The sequence below is a fragment of the Rattus norvegicus genome, chromosome 16 (genome assembly GCF_021556685.1).
Source record: "Rattus norvegicus strain SHRSP/BbbUtx chromosome 16, alternate assembly SHRSP_T2T, whole genome shotgun sequence".
NCBI classification, from domain to species: Eukaryota; Metazoa; Chordata; class Mammalia; order Rodentia; family Muridae; genus Rattus; species Rattus norvegicus.
In genome coordinates, this window is record NC_141549.1 from 49,370,552 (window position 1) to 49,395,329 (window position 24,778).

At 34.8% G+C, this 24,778-nt stretch overlaps 2 protein-coding genes and 1 long non-coding RNA gene across 2 annotated transcripts in view; all 3 read left to right on the top strand.

Annotated features, from left to right (window-relative positions):
• The window catches only part of Erich1 (glutamate-rich 1), a gene marked incomplete at its 5' end in the record, with an annotated part of 52,793,804 nt that overhangs the window by 18,499,992 nt on the left and 34,269,034 nt on the right, over window positions 1-24,778 (top strand).
• The window catches only part of LOC148000548 (uncharacterized), a 125,846-nt gene that overhangs the window by 408 nt on the left and 100,660 nt on the right, over window positions 1-24,778 (top strand). The window lies entirely within an intron of this gene.
• Window positions 30-23,092, top strand: LOC148000549 (uncharacterized). Its single transcript, XM_087589561.1, has 4 exons — window positions 30-103; window positions 369-536; window positions 11,640-11,687; window positions 20,535-23,092. The coding sequence occupies exons 1-4, from the start codon at window positions 30-32 to the stop codon at window positions 20,554-20,556; spliced, it is 312 nt and encodes a 103-aa protein (XP_087445687.1). The 3' UTR covers window positions 20,557-23,092.

A 24,778-nucleotide genomic window follows, 5' to 3' on the forward strand; every position in this document is an offset into this window, starting at 1 on the left:
TAGCTGTCTACATGCTTTCCCTGCCAGGGATGGTCACCGTTCGTCAAACTTTACCTCCACCTTCATTCACACTAGCTGATGGCAGCTGCGACTGCTCACGCTGGTAAATCTGCTGATAGGAACCGAGTGGGAGCAGTTGATGCTGCAAGGGGTTCTTCCCATCTGAATGAAGACTGCCTTTCGGATAGAATCGCAGCTCTTACCTTCTGGTGATGTTGGTTGTGATGCTATTGCCTGTGAGGCTTGATAAAGGTTTCCTGGGGCCTTCTGCAGGAAAGGGCTTACAAGTTTGCAGGAAATCGTACGTGTAAAACAGGGGAAGTTTGTAGGCGCTTGACTCCTGGGGAGGAGTAACCCTTTCTTTGCAGTAGCAGCAACCGCGGTTTGGAAGCAACTGTAGAGGTGGCGGCAGGGAAAGCGGCCTGGCTGGTGGCAGCAGCTGCATGTTGTCCTGTCTGTGACTCGGAGAAGACAGAAAACTGGGGCTGCCTTGTCCAAGCGTGCGACTCAAGATCTGCCTGCATAGACACCGAGGGGTCAGTAAGAGATGGCACCCAATCACTTGGTTAATCCTGTGGAGAGACCTGATTACCTTTTGTGATAATGTTTCCTCACTGTCACGTTTTAAAATGCTTTAAAAAGTTATTTTACATATGATTTTTCCTTTCTTGGCTAGGGGAGGCTTTAGGACCTGTTACAGAAATCAGTTCAAGGGGAGATAGTGTTCAAACTAGCAGACTAGCCTATCTCTTGGGAGCAATACTGCATCTACTGTGAAGTGTATCTTCCCTAAGATCATATTCTGTTTCCCCCATTTCCTTTTCTTTGAAGGAAAATAGGAACTCTTACGGAACAAAAAATGTAAAAGTAATTATAAGTTTCACAAGCCACATTCTTGAGCCTTTTTGAAGCCACCTGCTGAATTAATTCATGTTAGTTTGAGAGGTTCCCACTTGCTGCAGGAGACGTAGTCACATCCAGCAGATGGAGCAATGGAAAACGGCCCTAGAACAAGTCTAACACTCATTTATCTCGATTAAATCCCATTGCTGGGGGAAAAAAGTATATGGAGTTGCTTTATCAGGAACACTGGATTTTTTGTTATCTTTGAAACAATGGCATATCCACCGAATATGACTAAAATATAAGGATCAAAAATTCAGTTCTGTGAGCTTTTTACTAACTTTCATGAAACATTTCTAAAGAGCTTCTTTTATAAATTAAAGTACAAGTGGACCTATTCATAAGAAGCTAACAGCACCATTAAAACCAATGCGGTTTTGCCATGGCATGAGTAAGGTTTAAATGTATAGTGTGTGTGTGTGTGTGTGTGTGTGTGTGTGTGTGTGTGTGTGTGTGTGTGTAAACTTGTACCTAAAAGTAAATAAATATTATCAGCCTAGATACAACTAAGTTTTTGTTTTATAAACTGAAGAAGGGAGGGGTATGTATTTCTTAAAATAGTTGAAAGTTAACAGTACTTCGTAGCTTTGTGATGATCAAACTGAATTAATGTTATTCTTTCTCTAGAAATACAGAAAACTTGAAACGTGCGTGGTCTGACCACACCAAGGAAGTCTTCAAATAGCCAGGCCAGTGTTTCTCAAAGTACCTGTCTACTGACTTTTTAGGACCACAATTATGGTAGCAAGGATAATAGATCCTATATATATTCTAAAACTTTACCCCAAATAATGCATCTGAGAAAATAACTATACAGTTGAGAAAATTGCAATGTCCATTTTACAGACAGAGTAGAAAAGGCTTAAACAAAGTCAAGGGCCATTGCACTCAATGCTGGGTCTTGCCTTTAGTCAACTCCTCCACAACAAGTATCTTCATAGTCAATGTTCCTCTGTATATTACAAAGTGGTACAGTATTAAGTCTACGTAGTCTGAAACATACCAATTAAGTCTTATTTTAGAATCATAATTTAGAAATTAAAATGTTACAGCTTTGTATCAAATATTTTAAGGAATAAAAAGATAACCAAGACCCCTTCAGAAAATTAGCACACGCAATCATTTGAGTTAAATGCACTTTCTATTGTTCATGGGTGTCTTAAAGTACATGTGATTGCATCTAATTCATCAAGTGATTGAACAGCACCTAACTGTGCATCCCTGAAACTGTATTTCTGGTAGATTCAGACAATATCAAAAGGGTTTGGAATTCAATAATGTCACTAGCTTTGTCAAGTATTTAGTCTTATCTTGGCTCATGCCACACAGATAAAATAAATATAGGTATTTCTACAAACTATTTCAAATTTAGTCCCTCACACTGCAAAGAACATAAAGGTTTCAGAGAAAAGTGCCAAAACTTTAATTTCTTATCATTACTAAATCTGTTAACTACCTTAATATTAATAATTCTGACTGGAAATTTTAGAGTCAGCTATTAATACAGTTGTTAATTTCATTAAACAAAAATAAAAATAAAAATAAAGTGTTCTTATATGATTACTATAATTATCATGATTATTTTCTAAGAAAACCATTTAACTATATCTTCACTATTAATGACAAAATTGATTCACAATGATTTTGGAAATAGATGATATTCCAAAAGTTTTTTGAAGTTACTCCTTAGGAACATCTTCATACAATAAAGTCGTAACCCTACAGAAACTAGTGTTAGGTTTATGGGAGAAGTACTAAATTAATTAATGCACAGTGTATCACTTATATGGATGTACACATAGGATGTATTACATGCATATTAGTTAGCTTGTTCTGGGGCACATAAAGAAATACTCTGAGCTACGTTGAAAATAACTGGGAAATAGCTTAGTTATTAATTTTAAAGTTTTATTTGGAAATCATAACAATCATGCATGGATTTCTGTTAAACAATCTCTAAGGTTAAAGCAAAACTTTTCTTTCAAAATTAAAACTCATGATGACTGTTGGATATGGGACATCATCAAGTCTGATTTTTAGAATTCATTTATTTTTTCATTTCATGCATTGCTTACATTTTCATTCTATTTCCTCAGATTAGCTTTAACCTAACTTAGTCACATTATGTAATTTTCTTCAGGCACTTTAAGGTGGTGGCATCCGAGCTTAGACTGGAACTGATTTCAAGAGAATTGATTTTTTATAAATACATAAGGAGACTGAGAGATTGTGAAAAAGCTGTGATTTCTGTTTATTTTTTTCCTTATTCTTCCCTCAAAAAGATAATAGAGATTTATTAGTCAGTGATGGTCAAGCAAAGTTGAAACCTTGTAGCTTTACTCCCTTTCTCATCAACTTCCTGTTGGATTTCTCTAGGTATACATTCTGAGTACATATGGCTTTGACTGTACAATTCTCAGAAAATGCACACATATGAAGTGTGAATTTTAAGGGGCATCTGGATTCTGTCACTTTCATGTAAAAATTTCGTCAATGTGTGTCTGTGTGTGCGTGTGCGTGTGCGTGTGTGTGTGTGTGTGTGTGTGTGTGTTTGTCAAATACTTCAATGACCATATAAAACTTATATTAGACATAAACAGAAATAATTACAAATATACCTTGAAATAGAAACCTCAGTAGAAACTATGGAGATCCCAAAGTTTACTTCAAATGATAGTTTCAAATTTAATTACATCTTTAATTTCATTTTATACTTGTCCCAAATATTCCTGATGTATGGAAATGCTTTCCATCTGTATTTTATTGTGTAAAATTCTACTAAAAGTGTAGCTTAATTATACTTACATGTATACATATGTGCACATATTCCTGTATATTAAGGTGAATTTATGGATTACGAACATATATGCTTCTGTATATGAATCTATATATTACTAATATAAGTACAGTTCCACTTATATAGTACTTTGCAATGGATGGACAGGCTTTTTTTTTTTTTTTGATCATTCCAAAATTCTCTTTAAAGTCCAAGGATCCAGAAGGATTTTCTGTGAGGAAATGTTCAGTTCTATCTCCATATTGGAGGACATTTTTCCATAGACATATGTAATATATCTGATGCCCTGCCCATTTGTTCATTTTTGAAAAAATCCAGCTTCTTCTACTCTATGTAGAAATGTATTACATGAGTCACTTATAATGTAATTTAGAGAAAAAAATAGAAAATACAGGAACTTTTTTCTCATACCTTCCTCAATTGCAGAACCTTTATTTAAAAATTATTAGTGAGAATTTTTTATGACAAAAACTGATACTATATTGTGAAAAAGAACTGCTTAGCAGAATTCCAGTCCTAGACTATTAAATAACTGTGGTTTTGTTTTGTAGACAGTCTTTCCAGGGAGTTGATTCCAGAAGCATGGAGAGATATAATTAAAATAAAATATGGAAGGAATAAGGAAGACGAGGACTGAGGTCACCGCTTGATCCTATTAGAGTAAAGAGGAGTATAGAGGGAAGAGCCTAGCTACTGTTTAGATATTTATATAGCTTTTAAAGATGACTTTGATTGCTCCAAGAAAGCCTTAAAACATCAATGTTATTTTCTATTGTTGAGTATGGCTACTTTAAATGTTGTGGATAATTTTCTGAACTTTATATCCAAAGTAAAGTAACATTATTATTATTATTATTATTATTACTATTATTATTATTATTATTATTATTATTATTATTATTATTACTGAAAGACTAAAAATGATGGCGTTTGACCCAGAATATACACTTTTGCCAAGTGATTATGTCACGGATCTTATTCTACTGCAATCTCCAATAATTCTCCTATGCAGTCAGGATTCCTGCCGCATCTTGAACTGGGCTATCATAGTATTTACTGATCATTATGGTCATATTTAGATAATAGATTTAGAACATTAATGTGAATTTAAAAATCACTCTTTTGAATTCATAAATCTCAGTAAAGTCATGACCACTGACATGTAAAATCAGAAGCATATCATCTGGAGATCTAGATTCTGTGAGGATGAGGAAAGAGAGGTCGGACCACTCACATTCTGCATATATTCCCTCTGCTTTATGTTCGTGGTTTTTCTGAATAAATGTTCTTTTTATACTGAATTTTAAAAATTTAAAAACAACAATCGCTTATTTTTTCCAAATGTATACATTTATAAATAAACTGTATCAACATTTAAGGTTTCCTGAGTAGTTCAATCCGTTGTTTAATGTGTACTCACTAAATAAAGTTTGACCTTATAACCTATTTAAAAAGCATATGTTAAGTTATATGATGAAATCAGTAAGGAGTAAATAACCAGTTTTCATCAAGTCTAGGTAAAATTTGTTCATGTAAATGTTAGAAATGGTTTCTACTTTAGGTCTGTAATTATATACAAGGTATAAATATATTTTCAGAAAACCTGAATACTAGAAATTATGTGTTTACTTTCCTTAATAACCCACCATGTGTTTTTACAAGAACAGAATAGTGTAAGTGTAATTATGACATGTTGAATACAGTGTGGGAAACAATCGTGATAGCTGGTTTGTTCCCTCATAAGCCTATTTCTAAGCTATTTCACCAAAGTTTAAAATATCCATAAGCTTGACAATAATTATTTAAAGTGTAATTGTCAGATCCAGTGCCCTTGAAATATAAGGGATCTCTCTGATTTTGATTCACCCTTTTCATCCCGTAATTAAAATCAATAGATGCTATTTTTTAAAATTAGGATCAAATGTGCAAAGGAAATTTAAGCTAGCAACACACACAGAATATTGGTATTGTGAAAATAAATATTTTTCTTATTTTCTTAGAACTTCAGTTACTTTAGCTCTATGATAGCAATTCTTTCAATAACATATTCCTCTGATATCATATTGAATGAGCTGAACTATCATTCCTTCATTGCTGTTATTTGCACATGAATTTCAAAATACTTCATTTCTATTCTGCATATATCATCTATACTGTAGACTTTTCCTCAGAGACAGATCCTAAAAATGTTTATGTTTAGGAAGCTATTTGTCATGCCTTTCTCAATCCTTTTTTTCTTAAATTCAATTATTTTCCTTGATAAATTCAAGTAAAATTCTGTATTATCATTACCGAGTTCATTTTATGGCAATTCCCATTCTAAAAGTATACATTCTATTTATTTTTAAAATCCCTATACTTACACATGCAGTGAATACCAGCTCTTACTTGTGTCTGCTTTCTATGTCAACAGTACTTTGAACTTGGCTTTTCTTTTTTTATGGTCAAGAAAAAGCTGGACAAATGTGCCTCTCGTTGCTTCAAAACCTATTACTAACTCCAACATTACAATTTAAAGTTCTCTATTTGAGTATAGGTCAATGAAATGTTCATAATATATATATGCAAGACATCTGTTAGTAATATTTAAAGCAAAGTTGGTATTTTATTAATTTTATCCTTTAAAATAGTTAACAATAACTGATTTGCCAAATAAGAAAAGAAAAATAGAATGGTGGGCTCACATATCTAAAAAAGACAGCTTTCAGGAAGATGACTGTGAATGACTCAATCTTAAGAAGTGTTAGCATAGATAAAGTAGCATAAACTAGAAACAAAAATAATTTCAATAATAACTTTGTATTTTCAGATGTCTTATTGACTTTTCTAGTTTCATTTTAGATTAGCACACTCCTTCTGTTAGATGATTATTTAGTGACTTGCTATACATATACTTCAGGTAACATATCAATCATTTTTAATTTTTTCCTATTTTAAAATTTGAAATACTTTCATATATTTAAATAACATTACTAATGGACCAATAATAGTTTTGAGATAAAATAGTGATCGCCCTTTTGAAAGAGAAAAATTAAATCAGTTCAAAGACCCTCTAGAATAGAAAACACCTTCACAACAGGTTTACTGTAAATTGTACATAGAAGTATTTCATACTGAATGCTCTAACTCAAATTTTGGCAATGTTTCTTATAAATAATTTACATTAAATCTGTTGTTACATAACTGAGTTCTTTGCTTTTTAGATAGCAAATAGTCTTCTAATTTAATAACTTATTCTTTTGGAATTACTTTGTGATTAACACCATAGTGCTAAACTTAAAAACAAACAAGTACTCGCAATGCTTCCAAGGATGGAGTATAATTACTAAAGGAAAATTGTGTAAAATAGAAGTGTGAACTTGGGTGGTAATCAAAGCTATGAAGTTTCATCCTTAAATAATTTACAGTACGGCAGCAGGTGAATTCATTTAAAATTATCTCGAACCTCCTGGTTAATCCTGGTTACATTTTGACAACAATGTTTGAAAATATTTTATTGAAAAATGTCAGAGAGCATTGTTTACCATATGAATAAAGCATAAAATCTCTCAATAAACAACATGCTTTTAGTAAAAAGTAATAGAAAATAATCTCAAAATTCTCAAGATGTAAAAAGCAGGAAAAGGTCAAGAGATAATGGATCAGAAGGTTTTGTATGAGAAGACATAGCTGGACAAAAATAACCTCCACCAAAGAGAACAAAATGCACTCTCAAAGAAGTAGCCTGCTCACATTGACAGCGTTAACAATATCTGAGCGGTAAACGTTTCAAGTGTGCAAGTGATACATACAAACAAAACTAGGATCCGAATGGAAAGTTCAATAATAGTCCTAAGGGTGCTACTCTCCAGGGAAGAAAGCAGGATGCTCGTTCTAATCTTGAAGCTGTGGCTATAAGCACTTAATAGCATTAGCAGTGTATACTGAAAGGTAAGATCGTGTATTATATTTTATCACTCACGAGGCAAGCTCAAAGTGATCTGCTTACTCTTACAAACAGTCTTCAGGAAAAATTGTTCTTTGAGATTTCTGGCAAAATCCAGGCTTTGGATTGTTAAATTTTTATTTCAAATTCATACACTGATATATTGTGTAATACATTTTATTCCTGCATGCATGTTGCTGCTATGAAAAACCATCAATCCCAGATCTAATTATCATTGCAAGGACACATATTGTAAACCAAGCCCGTAGGAGCAAAGTTACTAAAATAGTATGTTATTAAGAGTTTCGATCAGCAACAACTGAAAAAAGGTCCCACACCACCTGTAAAAACTGCTCTTCCAAAAGCTAAAATGACAAAGCTTTCTGTGAAGTTACATTCTTCGATGTATGTTCTGTCAGTCTATCTATCTATCTATCTATCTATCTATCTATCTATCTATCTATCTATCTATCTATCTATCATCTATGTACGTAATTTAAGATTTTTGAGACTAAGCCTCCCTGAGGAACATACTGGTCTAAAACTGGAAGCAGTCTTTCTTCCCAGTCTCTGGAGCACGAGGATGAAAGGTTTGAGACATACCTGTGAATATCCTGTGAATATCCTTTATTATTAGAGTATCAGTACTAGGGAACATTTGCGTGAGAATATTTGACATGCAAGCAAAATGTGTGATACCTGGAATCGAAAAAAAGATAACAAACAAACAACAAAGAAAAACTGTCTGTGGCTGTGTTTGCCTGTGACCCCAATGTGTGCAGAAAAGGACAAATGTCAGGGGGGACTCAGCAGCCACCTGGGATTAAGAACACTAGTTCCAAATGAAACCTGAGCCCTCATGTCATGGCCATAGGGCAAAAAGGGATAGACATCTGAAGATATCCTCTCTGGTGTCCTCACCTAGAAGAACAGAATGCACAGGTGCAAGCTACACATGCACACATGCACACACACACACACACACACACACACACACACACACACACTCACAGACAATGTATAGCAAATGAACAGGAAACAATAAACAACAGAAAGGGAAGATAAATACTGAAGCAATAAAAGCATGAAGAATAAAAGGAAAGTGAAAATAAAAATAATTGTGCTTCAAAATATTTGTGATGTTATTATTACTTTTAAACATTTATCTTCACAGAAACAAAATATACTAGAGGAATATATTTGTAGGAGCCAAAAGAACAGATCAGTAGGTAAAGTTACTTATGGCCACAACTGATGAACTGAGTTTACTCCTGAACACACATGGTTGAAAATCATGCTATCAAAACTTGTCCTCTGGATTGGGGATTTAGCTCAGTGGTAGAGCGCTTGCCTACCAAGTGCAAGGCCCTGGGTTCGGTCCCCAGCTCCGAAAAAAAAAAAAGAAAAAAAAACTTGTCCTCTGACCTCCACATGTTTCCAGACCACTCACATAACCACGTACACATCAATAAATAAGGGAGCATAAAAATATAGAGTAATTTAATACATAATAATTAAGAAAGTCATAAATGTTACTTTATAAGTCATTCTTTAAGGACCATAACAGATTCGTATCGAGGAAGATTTTTATTCTTTCTTCTTAATTCACTAAGACCATTTTTCTTTTTCCTGCATTCAGGACAAATCTTTCATTGAAATTACTACTCCTTCTTATACATATTATAAAACTACACTTTTAAAGTTCCCATTTTGATGTCTGAAACAGTTCTTTAAAGAGTCTAATGCTATTTATTTTATGTTGTCAGATGTGGGGATGGATGTGTTTGTCCAGTCACTACTCATGGCTGTGAAGGGACAAAAATCAGGACAGAGTTTTTGTCTTTCTCCTCTGTAGAACTTAGGGATCAATTCTCACCGTTGTATAGGGCATGAAGTGTCTTTCTACTGCCTCCTGAAGTAGTTCTTAAAAACAATAATACATAAATACAGAAGTATAATGTATAGCACAAAGCACAGAGGTGTACAATGGGATGAATAAGACAGACATTTATTTTTTATATCTCTACATTTAACATGACCTTTTGCAAAAGCATATAAATATCAAAATGTCATGTCATTAAATGTCTTTCTCATATCATCTTTTTTCACGGCTCTGTGTATGGTCATTGTAAGGATTTAGCAGGCCTTATTTAAAAAATCCCTTTATTTTACATCTTTAAAATACTCTGCTCATCATAGACTAGTGGTTCCAAGGTCCTGGGCACATAAGCAGCAGAAGATTGCCCTGTCTGGCCTCAGCAGGAAATGATGTGCCTAATTCTGTAGGGAATCAATGTCCTAGTGTCCGGGGACACTGGGGTTCTACTCTCTCAGAGGCAAAGGGAAGTGGAAGCAGGTGAAGAACTTGAAAGGGAGGACAGATTGGGAAGGGGGACAATACTTGAGATGTAAATGATTAAAATAATGACTTAATAATAGTAATAATAACAATAGTAGAAAGAAACAAAAACAATACCATGCTCATGTTAGCAAAGAAGCTAAATTCATTTTAATTTTTGTTCATGACATTTTTGATACCCAAAAACATTTCTTTAAAGTTAACCATAAAAAGCAAAACACACTACATAAGGCTGTATTTGTGAGTTATTTCTCACATGGCTAATAATGCAATTCTCTTAATAAATGTTCTAATAAAAATAGGAATTCCATACTAATGTAGTTGACTCTTGAATTAGTCATTGACTGGAAAAACATTTTTTATATATATTTTACTGCCAAATGCTGTTCTGATGTGAGATCTGACTTTTACCCAAAGCTTGTGTGGGTTTTTATTAGTGATTTACATTTTCTTGTTTCTAATTTCTGCTCTTGAAATCAAGTGATACTTAATGATGCTTACAAGATATTGCCATCTCAAATTTTGTTCTTAGTACTTCTACTTCAGGGTAAAAAAATCCTGGCTAGTATATTCTACAGTACACACAATTTTATATTTTACCTTAGTATTACATGTGACATGTGACACCTACCACAAATCTTTGAGTATTTTCATAAAATTTAATGATAGTCCCATTTACTTGTACTTTAGCTCAACCTACCTTGCAACATATCATTCCTTTATACAGAAATCTCATACTCTCATATTCTGTCATGTATATCAGTAACTATTACACTGTCTTTTGCTGTGGAATGAATTGGTATTTACATGTGTATGTAGAAATTATGAAGTTCATTATAAACAAATGAAGATTTTATTAAGTTTTATTATATAGAGATTTATAGTGTATGTTATTTAAATATTTTTGAATATGAGACAACAATCTATCACTTTTTGTGTGTGTGTGTGCATATGTGTGTTTGTATGTGTGTGTATGTGTGTGGTTGTGGTGTGTGTGTGTGTGTGTGTGTGTATGTGTGTGTGTGTGTGTGGTATAGCCTCTCTGTGTATGTCCGTAGGACTTTGCCACTGTTTTCTTTCATTCCCTGTCTTAAATTTTGGATGCAGCATCTGTTTGTGAGCCCACAGTCCCAGTTTCCGCTACTGATACTAACCAGGTACTCTTGGGTCTCCACCTACTGACGCCTTAGCAGCAGATCGTTCCAGATGTATCACTATACCCAGCTTCTCTGTGGGTTCTACAAACCTCAACTGCTTCTCATCACTCAATTTAAAAAGATTTTCATTAAAATAAATATAATTTATCTACATCTGGATGTTCAACAACTGCTGTGAGCTCACTATCTAGGTATGCCTTTAATAGTCGCCTCGGTTCTGATTATGTCAATATCTACATGAGCCTTGTTATCTGTGAAGAGATTCTCAAAATCGGTTTTCCCTTCTACAGAGTTTTCTTCTCTTCCTCTCGGTTCATATATGAGTGCTTCATCTCTCCAGAAGGTCTTGCTTCGTTGCTTGCTGTTAGACAGACGTGCATGGTAAATTAATTGTGCAAGAACTCCTATACAGACAGGAAAATTTGAGACAAACGATCAACTGCTCATTGCCTGATAACCACGCTGTAACGATTCTTATCGCCTGCTATTCTCTTATAGAGTCAGCAAGCTGCACAGAGTTCCCAGTATGCACAGTAGAAGTCTCAGGTAAGAGTGAACCAGGACCCTTCTGGATCCCAGGCACTTAAGATTTTCATCCATAATCAGTCTCTTTTCTGCTGTACTTAGTTTTATCTTAATTACATAATCTTTCTTTGCCTCTCCTAACTCTTTTAGTTTAATACTCAAAGAAAAATCACACAAATTATCATTGGTTGCTAGCTATTAAATTAAAGGTTCAAGCCATAAAGTCTTTTCAAACGTTTTCTCATTCTGTGTCTTTAACCACCATAGTTGAACAAACTTGATCTTGCAAGGTTACACTTCCTTTGTTAACGTCAAGTTCTTAGCTTTCATTCCTGTAAGTTCACATCTGACTGCCCTTTGCCTAAAGACTGGTCAGAGCCTACTATTTGTCCTTTTGATCATCCTCTATATAACATTTCAGTGCTAAGATCACCAGTCACACTGTTCTTGACTGAGACGTAACTTTGCTCCTGGTATATCACTCACAATATTCTCTCTGTTGGGTGATCATCCATGTGTTTTGAAAATCCTGATATGAACAAAACCATAGGAATAGTCATAGGTTTTCAGCATGAGATATCCTTACAGAATTAGGACTCTCGGTGCAAATTAAATACAGGGTCAGCACTGAGGAGATTTCTATATGAGGTTTATGCGGATTGCAAAAAAAGATAGAAGTTATAACAGAATGATTGAACAATAGTTACTGTAAATACTGTATAAATACATAGTTCATTCAGAGTATCTAGTACATTGATCTAAACAATAAAATGTAATTCTTTAAATTGTGTATTTTTCTATACTGTAAACCACAGCATTATTCAGATAGCAGTGTGGGGGGGCGTGTGTGTGTGTGTGTGTGTGTGTGTGTGTGTGTGTGTGTGCATGTATGCGCGTGTGTGATATCAAATAAGACATCTTTGTACTCCTCAGTACCGATTGGCTTCCTTCCTCTCTAGCTTTGTTTGATTATCAGGTCACTTTCTGACGATTTTGGTCGTCCCAGCTCCTTTGTTTTCTATTGCTTCAAAGCCTGTTTAAGAGTAAGCCAGCCGCCTTGTATATAACCTGCCAGTCAACTTAACTGTAAAAGGCAAAGGTATTTGCCTGGCACCTAACTTCTCTGTGATTTTGACGCTGTCTTCAGGTGTTCACTCAGACTTCTCTCCCTCCTTTCAGTTAATTGGGAAGTTAATCACAAGAAATTCTAGATTGCATCTTCGGGAGACGCAGTGGGAAATGTAACTGCTTTGAAGGAGATCAAAGCACAGGAAAAAGGGAGTGATGGGGATGGTGACTTCATTAGTTTCCTTGTGCAACCCTAAAGAATTACATAAACCGGTGCCCTAAAAGACCAGAGATCCATTTGCTCTTAACACTGAATGCCAGAAGTCCCACAGGGGTTATCGGCAGATTGGCCCTTTCTGTAAAGTCCAAGCTGGCTGTTTCCTTGGCACTATCTTCCTTGGGATCCGTTGTCCTCGCCTTGCACCTGTGTGATTCCAGAGTCTGTCTTCTTCATCTACCCTTCAAGTCTGCAGTCCCTTTTCTTTGACAGCCTAAGAGAAACCTCTCTCCCTTTACATTTATTGAATCTCAGGTCAGGATTTAGTGTTCATCCTGAATCCAGGATGATCTCATCTCCACATCCTTAACTTATTTGCATCTGCAAAATAATTAATTCGCCTTCCTGGATACAGGAGGGCAGGATTCTAGGACATGAGAGAGGCACTCTTCAGTCCCCAAGATGGGAAAAGTTTGACCTTGGAACACAGAACATTCATTTTGAGTACATCACTGAGACTGGATAACCTTGAGAAATTGTCACCGTAACTGACACAAAATGGAAATACAGTGGCTGGGAGAGCTGTAACTCTGTTCTAGACATAAGAAGTAATAGAGGAAACTGAGTCAGGGAATGAAATCAATTAAACACCACAAATTCAATTCAACTCTGTAACCTGTGTTATGTAATCTCACCAGGACAATGGTATTTTTGTGAGGGTCAAGTCGAGCTAATAAAAATAATGTTTTGAGTGTGTGATGGATTAGAGCACATATTTCTATTGGTTGTTTCTGCAGTGATGGGCTCTTTTCTCTAACCTCTTATATGCAACCCATACAGAAAACAGAGCCTAAGAACACAAATCCAACCGAGTTGATGCTTGCTTTTTTAGTTACTAATATTATAAACTTGAATAGGCTGTTTATTTTCTTAGACCTTTAGTTTTTCATTCTAAAAAGAGTTTTGTATGATTCTATTTTTAAAATATAAATATCACTTTGTAGTGCAGTATGCCAGATCCTTTATTGTGAATTGAATTGTGGTTTCCTGCCACTAACCAGATGATAGTCATAAGCCACTTGATGGGCCCTTGGCAGGCACTTCATGTTGGTAAATTTTATAGAACAGTATGACTAGGCACGGTTATTTTGTGTATGAAGTTCTTGTCCTTGCTCCCTCTTTGTAATGCTTACATTGATTTCCCACTGTTTCTCTATATAAGAAATTCAGAAATACAATAAATAAATTCTCTATACAAGAAATAAATAGGTGATTTATTTCAGTGTGTAAAAACAGAAAAATCATATATTGCAAGTATGATATATTATATTTAATAAGTTTATGCATTCTCTAATTTTCAAGACAGATTTGATTTTGCAAAACAATATTAGGAACTGACTTGAAAATTAAACACAAGCCAATTACTAAAATTCTTTCATGTTTAAAAGAATAATGTGTATTAATTCAATATTTTATAATCTATAATTACCACCAAGAAATATAGATTTGGATCACAATTTCACTGTGAAAATTATAAACTTAAAAATTATCAAAAATGTAAAACTTTTAAAAATGTGTGCAATTTGGTTTAAAATAATTGGAGAAAGCAAGGGTCTTTTTTTCCCACAAATTTTCTATTCAAGTCCTAGAAGTTATTATTCCCTTACATTATGATATTATATTTTAAAAATATTTGAATTAAATTAGCACAAATACTAAATGAATAAGGAGAGAAAAAGCATGAGTCTTGTGTTTAGCTTACTATAGCTTGTTTTAGTAATTTAATTCATAAGTATTAAGTTGTGACAAGAATAATTTTATTGACAGAATCAATGTTACCCAGTATACTAGTGTTAAAATTCATGTTCTATGGACTGACCAACACAATTTTCATAAAAGTAATCCTATATATAATAAGCTATGTAGGCATGCACAAACTCAACAAACACACATAAAACTCAATGAAATATGAAACAGTAACAGTGTATTGTGTGGCTTAAAATAATGTATACCTATTTAGACAGAACTGAAACATGCAAAGAACACAATGCAATTGCAAAATATCTAGAAAATACAAGAATTAGAAATACAGAGCAGGGATACCCCAGTGTAGGGGAATTTCAGGGTGGGGAGGGAGGAAGGGGTGGGTGGGAGAACACCCTCAAAGAAGGAGAAAGAGGGGAGATGGGACGGGGGCTTATGGATGGGAAACTGGGAAAGGGAATAACATTTGAAATGTAAATAAAAAATATCCAATTAAAAAAATACAGAGCAGTTGGTAAACAGCTCTGTGCACCAGTATGTGGACTAGAGTTTTATCTACAGCACCCTTTATATGAAAGTGGTTTCGAGCAGCATTAAAGTGCAAACTCAGTACTGAAGAGACAAGAGAATCCCTCGGGACTGATTGCCAGGCAAGATAGCAATATTAGCAAGCTGAACATTCAATGAGAAAAGTGTTTTCAGAAAATAACATAGAGAGGTATTAAAGAAGACAATAATGCCAACGTCTCTCTCTACACATTTTTGTTCTCATGCATACACACACACACACACACACACACACACACACACACACACACACAAACGTGTGCAAACATACACATACATATGGGCAGGCTTACAAACACATACGCAACAGATAACATTCACATGTGCTGTATATAAAAATGTGTACTTTTAAATTGTAAAACATTTGTAACATCAAATTACAAACATTTAATTCTTAACTTAGGAGTACAGTGAGTAATAATAATGAAAATGTCTTAAAATTTTTAACCAGGATAAAGTTAAGACCAATAAAATGTATCGTTACATATGATATAGACAATTGTTACATATATAATAAAACACATATATTTATGCAATTATCAATTAAGTAAAAGAAATATATGCATGTAAATTTAATCCAGGTTCTTCAAATTTCATAAAAGATAAGGAACAACGGAGTAATCTAGGAATAAATGAAAACACCAGGATCTAGAAAAGATAACTTAAAATCTGCATCAGACTGGTACAATTTCGGAGGTCAGAAAAATCAGTAGAATTGCCTCAATATGAAGTAAAAAGAATAAAATTAGAACTGGTAATATTACTATTAGAGTTGCCTTAAACAAAGAACACTATGAGTCAGAAACTATTTAATTTTCAAATCCTTATGCAAAAGCTTATGCTACATTAAGTACAGGAGTTCATAAAGGAAAACATATTTCTCCTCATTAACATTATTAACCAATTTGACAAAGACAACAACGTTGGAAAATCTATCAAGGTAATTGAAAAACCACATTTACAGGTGTGAGAGACATGGCTCAACAATTAAGAGAACAAAGTTACTACTCTTTTGGAGGACCTGGGTTCAATTCCTAGCACGTAAATGATGGCTCACAATTAACAGGAACCCCAGTTCTGTGTCAGGGAAAATGTCCATAATTTACATATATTTACACACATACATACATACATACATACATACATTCTGTATATGGTGCATTTTAATATACAATATCTACAATAAAATAGTATTAGAGAGATTATAGCAAGGCAATTCGAAAATGAGGATACTGAAAAAATGTAAGAAATAATAGCAGTATTATTTTTTGTGGAAAATGTAAAGTAAAGTGATTAAAATCTGGCTTAAAAATCAAACCCTGAACATTAATTAGCCATTGTCAAAATAATGGAGGGTATTTAAAATATAAATGATTTATGCTTAGATATATAACACATAAGTGTTATATTTAAGATGTATGATAGAAACATAAAATGTATTCTACAAATTGGAAAGGTGTGGGTGAAGAAAGTTTTATAGCAATAACATAACCAGGACTAGATGACCACACCTGTACTGATGGATCTGTCTTGGAAATTTCTGTGCGAGATGCTTGCACACTATGCTGGGTCTGTGGTTTCCTAGCTACCAGACCATCAGTCAGTTGTCAAGTCTTCCAATGTCTGAGCTTCTCTATTTGCAAATTGATAGTAATATCTAATTGTAGACTTTCCTTGGTGTACAGAATTGAAATTATATTAACTATTTTTAAATATAATTTCAGGCACATTAAATGTTTAATGTGATTTGATCCTCCTTCAATTATTAATACCAACATTTCCATGTTAAATAGAATATCTGAGACACTAAAGACAGTCCTTCTATAAATATTAATCTGTTAATTCAATAAGACTCAGATACTGGCTTTTTTAATTTGCCAAGTGGTTTTAAAGTATTTGTGAAAAACTATGCACAATAAACTAAGAACTGTTTGACAACATTAAGGAAGGGTGTTCCCGTCACTGTTATGGTTTACTTTCTGAAATATGATGATAAAACAAAGAATGTATACACGCATTATTAGTTTATCCTAACAAACATTTAACATCAATGTAAAATCTAAACCAAACCAAGAGAGGTTCTTTCAGAGTAGCAGTGCTTCTCTGTAAACACTGTTAATAAATGTATCCTACCTCCTCATGCTTTTTATTAAAAAGGCCAAAACATTGCTACTATTTTAAGCATTTCTGATCAGCAATGTACTCAAGATAGCACTACTGTGATGTAAGTAACTATTATGAAATAGAAACTATGTTAAGAACAATAGAACTGAATATTTCTTTTCAGCTCAAGATTCCTAGGACAGAGAACGCCACGGACCACCTGTTTGCCACAGGAAGCCGGGAAGGTTTGCATGCTACTATCCCATCTAAGGCTGGACAAAACACTGTAATAATAAGCGACCGAGGGAGAAGTGCTGCATTTAGCTCAATATTACAGTTCAACATCCATCCCTTTAGCGTTACAACATTTACAAGAATTTGAGATGGGGATCGGGGGTTGGGGATTTAGCTCAGTGGTAGAGCGCTTTCATAACAAGTGCAAGGCCCTGGGTTCGGTCCCCAGCTCCAAAAAAAAAAAAAAAAAAAAAAAAAAAAGCTGTGAGATGGGGATCATATCACATCCACAGTCAGAAACAGAAATCAAGGCAACCACGCCTAGTGCTCAGCTAGCCGCCTTATATCTTAAAATCTGAGGACGATGTTATTTATCTTTAGGGCGGACCTTCCTCTGTGGATTAGAAATGTTAGCAATTCGTTATAAACACACCCAGAGACCAATCTGATAAGACTCCTTTGCTAGGTATTTCTATATGGTGTAAATCTAACGTAGCCATCCTAGTGGTAGTGAGAGCAAGTAAAGAGGACGGACAACTCATGAACTGCTGTTGTCTCAATACTCATGCCTTATTAGCAGAGTGGCGTTCCTGTGGGGGGTATTTAATTCTGGCTTCCTGGTTTTTCTTTCTTTCTTTCTTTCTTTCTTTCTTTCTTTCTTTCTTTCTTTCTTTCTTTCTTTCTTTTTTTAAAAGAAATCCCACATTTTAACGTTTAAATATTTTCCAGTTTTATATTCTATACAAAAAGTAAATATATTTGGTGCTAAATATTACAGCCAATCTCTGGTAATTTTCTTAGAGCTAATTCCTTAATAATCAATTGTTGATATGTGCTTATATAAACATTCAAAAGCCCCCTAGGTATTTCTCTGTAGAATTATGTACTTAAATTTTGCTTAGATTTGAAAAGTAGATGAGATAATAAACTTCTTTTCTAAAATGCCTTCACTTTCTTTTTTTTTTATTAACTTGAGTATTTCTTATTTATCTTTCGAATGTTATTCCCTTTCCCGGTTTCTGGGCCAACATCCCCCTAATCCCTCCCTCTCCCCTTTTTATGTGTGTTCCCCTCCCAGTCCTCCCTCCATTACCACCCTCCCCCCAACAATCCCGTTCACTGGGGGTTCAGTCTTAGCAGGACCAAGGGCTTCCCCGTCCACTGGTGATCTTACTAGGCTATTCATTGCTACCTTTGAGGTCAGAGTCCAGGGTCAGTCCATGTATAGTCTTTAGGTAGTGGCTTACTCCCTGGAAGCCCTGGTTGCTTGGCATTGTTGTTCATATGGGGTCTCAAGCCCCTTCAAGCTCTTCCAGTTCTTTCTCTGATTCCTTCAACGGGGGTCCTGTTCTCAGTTCAGTGGTTTGCTGCTGGCATTCACCTATGTATTTGCTGTATTCTGGATGTGTCTCTCAGGAGAGATCTACATCCAGTTCCTGTCGGCCTGGACAAACTCCACCCATCCCACTAAATTCAGAGCTCCCGGTTTGGTGAGCGAAGTCTTTTTTATTTTTTTTTCATTTACCGGTGACAACCTATACATCTTGGCCCATCTTACTGTGAAAAGGAGCCAAAAAGGATATTTATTAATTAGTCCAATATTTATTGATTGCTTATCATGCACCAGGCATAGTGCCAGAAACTGGAAACTCGGCGAGTCTTCTTAAGGCACAAGTTTATAAATAGATTACCTAAGGTCTCTAGTGCCTTGATGTAGCTTGTACCACTAGCATTTACACCTCGTCCATAATGGCACAGGGCAAAGTACATTAGTGGTGTCTTAGTGCTTCAGAGTGTGGGACGGCTGGGAGAACCACAAAGATGCTAACATATGAAATTGCTTTCTGGAGCACTTCTGCCATTATACGGAAAATCACTGCTGGGGGAAAATCGTATGCTACGTGAATTGAGTTTATGTAAACGATCTCATATGAGAAAGCTGGTTACCTGGCTGTGAGACAAGTGTGTAGCAAGGTCTGTGTATGGATAGGAATGGATGGTGTGGTAGTGGCTGTCATTTGGGTTCATATTAAATGGCCAAAGGCTGGGGAGGGTGGAAGAAACGAAGAGACTACATCATGAATGACATTGGTCCTATTTAAACATTTATGATTAAAACATCTACCACATGCTCCTAGTGAAACTGTTTATGATGAAACAATTGTGTTTGCCGTGTTTTTCCTTTACTCTTTTTTTTCTGTGTCATGATTCTTCAAAATGAAAAGGTATTAGACTTACCAAAGCAGTTTTAATGGACATTTCTATCTCTACGTTCAGAGATCATGATTCTCATGACTGTAAATAGAGACAAAAAATTAAATAAATCAGTCTCTTTAATAACCACATTTTGTAATTCCCATAACAGCCTCTGCACTAGATTTAAAGAAACTCTGTGATCTCTGATCTGTAAAATATACTTTTTCAGGCTAAGGGGATATGAGTGGGCAAAAATGCTTGTTTAAACCCAAAGATCTGAGTTTTAGTCCTTGAAAGCAATATAGAGGCCACTATGGTTGTGCAGGTCTGTAACCTTAGTATTTCAACAAGTTATGTAAAATGAGGGCAGGGGAATCCACTGAGAGCTTGGGGTTAAGCCAGACTGAAATACAGAACCTGCAGCAAACAATAAAGTCTTGCCTCAAAGAGAAGGAGGGAAGATCGACAGCTGAGATTGTGCTGACTCATGTGAACCCAAAAGTGCTTGATTTGTGTGCCCTCCTACATTCAAACATATACATAGCATATAACATGCACTACACATGTATACACTAAAGTAAACAAATTGAAAAATTTTTTGTTGTGTCCAATGCCAAATATCTAATATTTTATACAGTCTATCTGATCACATATGCAAACATTTAAGTGCTGAAGGTACAAGACTGAGATGTTTCAGAGGTTTTTTTTCTTTCTTTCAGTTCAATGGAATTTCACTTTTGAAGAAAAAATAAATGTGGTCCCACATATCTCTTATGTACTTTTTATTAATATGTGACATAAATAAAAGATGAGAAGCCACCTGTAGCTGTGGATTGGGACAGTGGAAATATTACACAGAAGAGGAAACTGTGCAGTCAGCAGCTTTCATAAAATCACTTCCAGCTATCTTTTGAGGAGACGATAATATGACAAGATGGTTGAGATTATAGAGAATTTACCATTGTATTCAAATTCTTTATTTCCTGAAAAGAAACACAGGCATCACACGGGAATGTATTATATATTAAGCATAATGCAATGAGCACACTTTGAATCAATTTATCGCTTTTCATTTCAGCCATGAGCCCATGCATTGAATTTCTCTTAAGAGAAAGATAAGTATCAAGACTGTAATTGCAAAGCTCTGTCTTCCCTTGGGATGGTTTGCTATGAACATCCATTGATTTCTGCTGTGCTTCTGCAGAAAGATATGGCATTGTTCACAGGGAATTGCACTGGCATGACCTGGTTTAGACATAAGCACATACATGTTTTGCTCTATATTATTTTTCCTTCCAATTAACTATGTTTTCCTTTAGCATTTTCATTGAGGGAATAGTCATATTATGACCTTAGTTGGAATCCATGACACATTTTCGTTTAATTCCGTTTGGCTGCTATCAACATAATTCTCAATTAATTTTAATTTTCCCTCTTGAGTGTGCTCTTTGAGAAGTAGATATAATCAAACAGATGCTCTGATACTGATTTGTTAGATTGAAAACTTCTGGAGGGAAAGAAAATCTTTACAAGTCCCAGAGAATGTGAAGCAGACACACGCATCATTTTAATGAGTAAAAGAAAGTGACGAGGAAACTTTGAAGCCACTCGCCTTGTGGATAATATCTAATACACATACCAATATATGTTGCTTTAAAAAAATTCACTGTTAGAAGACTTACTATGTGAGCCCTGACAAGAAAAATATATCCTTGACTAAAGTGGAACTTTTTTCTGAAATATACTGTTTACTATTCCTATTGTGTTTCTATATTACAATAACTTTTTCATATAGGTTCATACCACTTATACCTATGTGGTTATCTTTTAACCCATGCCATTGTCACCATTCCCGATGGGGAGAAACTATACAATTACGATGAAAGTGTCATAGTCTGTAAGCTTACAAGGCATAACTTAAGCTAATATGCATTCGATTTTTAAACCCCACATTATTTACATACTGGAATATAATAACATTGAAGGCAGTGGTGTGAACTCAGGAGCACATTAATCGTGAGTGTTGTTGACTGTTTAGAAGTTGGGGAATCTGTGTCATCATCAGTATAGGTAGACATTGGTCAGGAAGATGTCTCAGTATTTAATTAAATTCTCTTGAGCTTCTTGCTAAAATTTTAAACTCAAAAGAAACTCAGCCCTTAATCCAACCTTTCTCCCTGGCTAAAGGAAAACTTAGTCTCCAAAGGTCCTGACAACTGGTTTCCAGGTCACAGCATCTGAAAGGCTCGGCATGGAGGAAAATTCAAATCCCAAGGCACAAGCACAGATGGCAAGGATCTGACTGAATCCACTCAAAGAAGCAACTTTCTCTGGTGGACTGAATCCACTTAGTAAAGGGCACAGAACAGGCAAAATGGCAATCTTGTATATTTGTAAATTACTGTAACTTCAGCTAAGCTTTCTTGTCAAGAACAAGTCCTGGGCTCCTTTTTATTTGCTCATGGAAACGCACTTTGTATTATCTCCCTGACCCGGTGCAAGCTTATTGCGAAACATTAACAACTCTACATTTGAAAACACAAAATAGCCAATTTCAAAGGTGAAGTGATTAATTCAGAATGCATTTTGAAATGGTGTGAGAAAAGAAATTATTTAAAACTGCTTTTTAATAGTTCCAAGTCCTGTTTATAATTTTTGTAATTGCCCTTTCATAATTATCTTTAACAGAACAGCATGTGATATTTATGCCTAGAGTGTTTTTTTAACTTAATTTTTAATTTTAATATTTCATGTTCATTTTGTGGAAATGTAGCAGTTCTGTACCATCATTTTGGATGCATAGGCTTCTGTGTGCTCACCTGTCTCTTTTCTCATCATTATTTGGAAAACAAACCTTAGCCTTCCTCTTCCTTCTCCTCCTCCTCCTGCTCCTCCTCCTCTTTCTCTTCTTTTTCCTCTTCCTCCTCCTTCTTCTCCCCCTCCTCCTCCTGCTCCCCTTCCTCTTTCTCTTCCTCCTTCTCCTCTTCCTCCTCCGCACCTTTTCCTCTGTCTTATTTCTCCTTTTTGTTTTTTCACTTCTTAGTTTCTGATTTATTTTTAAAACTCTGGAAGCCTGTAACTCAAAATACTTTAAATGAATTGAATATATAACATCATGAATAATCACCCATCTATAACATCTAGCAGTTCAATTTTCACATTAAAGCGTTTCATTCTGTGCCATTTTCTTTGATACTTCCCTCTATCTGGTCAGAAACCTGTCTAACCAGTGAATTACCTCCTTGTGAACTTTTAAATAAATCCTGTATAAGACTATAATCCTGATACTGGTGAGCCTGAGGAAGGAGGATGGTGTGTGAAAGGACTACTAGGGTAAAAGTCAATTCAAATCAGCTTGGACTAGGCAGCAAGCTCTACTTTCAGAATAAGGCAACTTGAGACTCTGAGAATGAAGCTCTGCCACACAGCACGTGTCTACCATGCGTGGAGCCCAAAGCTTAATTACAGGAACTGTGAAATCTTATGAAAATGAACATCAAACACAAGTGCAATACAAGGCAAGCTGCCTGAAACTCGATACGATTCTGTCACCTATTGATAAGAAGGAGATATTGGTGTGTAATATTGTTTCGTTTAAAGATCATTGTGTTGGTCTTAGATTTACTCTTCTTTCAAAAAAATATGATGAACTTCAAGGAAGGATATATTATTTCATCCTTCCTGCTGACGGCTTCTCACTGAATTATTTTTAGATACGTAGATTCCTGTCCTTTCAGTGGCTGCAACACGGCTATTAAATTTTCAAATATCAATAGAAGTGCTGTGGAGGAATATATATCATACACCCGTAATATTTTAGTTAGTCCTATATGCTAGCACTTCTTTGGCTCTTTTTGTTCTTTAGATTGCATTCTTTGGGCTTATTAAAGACTTTCTACTTCAACTCTTAGCTATTTTTAAATATATTTAGATAATCTTTGGGTGGGAATTTTGCTACTGTTTATGGCTAGGGACAATGTTCACTGGTATTTAAGTTCTTTGTGACTTTAAAAATACTTTTTTTGGGAAGTGAAGCAGCCGGACAGCATTAGGCAAAGATGACTGACCATGTAATAGAGAGCTTCAAGATTATTTTCAAGCGCCGTGGCCTGTACTAAAGAGTTAATAAAGGACTACACCATGGGATTACACTATGTCCCCAGTAAAGAAGCCTATTTCTGTGCCAAACAAAATAGAGAAATACATATTATTTTTATTGGTATAAATTCTCCTCAATGAAATGTTGTTATCTATTGGCTTGAAAAATTATAAGCATTTAATGTCAACAAACTATAGTTATGTGTGACTTCTACAATATGGTGACACTGAATAATATTAAAACATATTTCATTGCTTTATTTGATTATTTACATTCCTGGTGCACATTAAAAAACATCCCCAAACCTTAACTTAAATTTTCATCTTGCCAGGATGCTTGCCAATTCTCACCTCCCTGTTTTTAAAAGTAGTAAATTCAAGTAATAGCTACAATATAGTGGCAAGAGCTGCTTCATCTTCATCAATACATTTCTCTTTATAGAAAAATACAACCTTCTTCAAAAATATAAGGTACAACCTAAACAAAATATTTGGAATATACTATATTATCTCAAAATATATACTACATATAGAGTAAAATCTTAATCACTGCTATTTACCAAAGTAATATCTTACATTTGAAATCAAAAGGCTTCCAAATTTTAGAAAGAATAAATAGGACTTTTATGTGTTAATTGAGCTAGTTATTGACCAACATAGTAGTAAAATTAAGCTACTGTAAAGTTTCTGATATTAAAGGGTTAAGCATTATCTTTTATTGCACTTCAGTAATTTTTATATCTAAGAAGAAGCAATAATGACAACTTTGGATTTAATCTTTTAATAGCCTTTGCATAATTAATCCCAAATTCTCTAGACATAAGTTGAGTAACAAAGGCAGGAATTTAGGAGGAAATATTTGAAT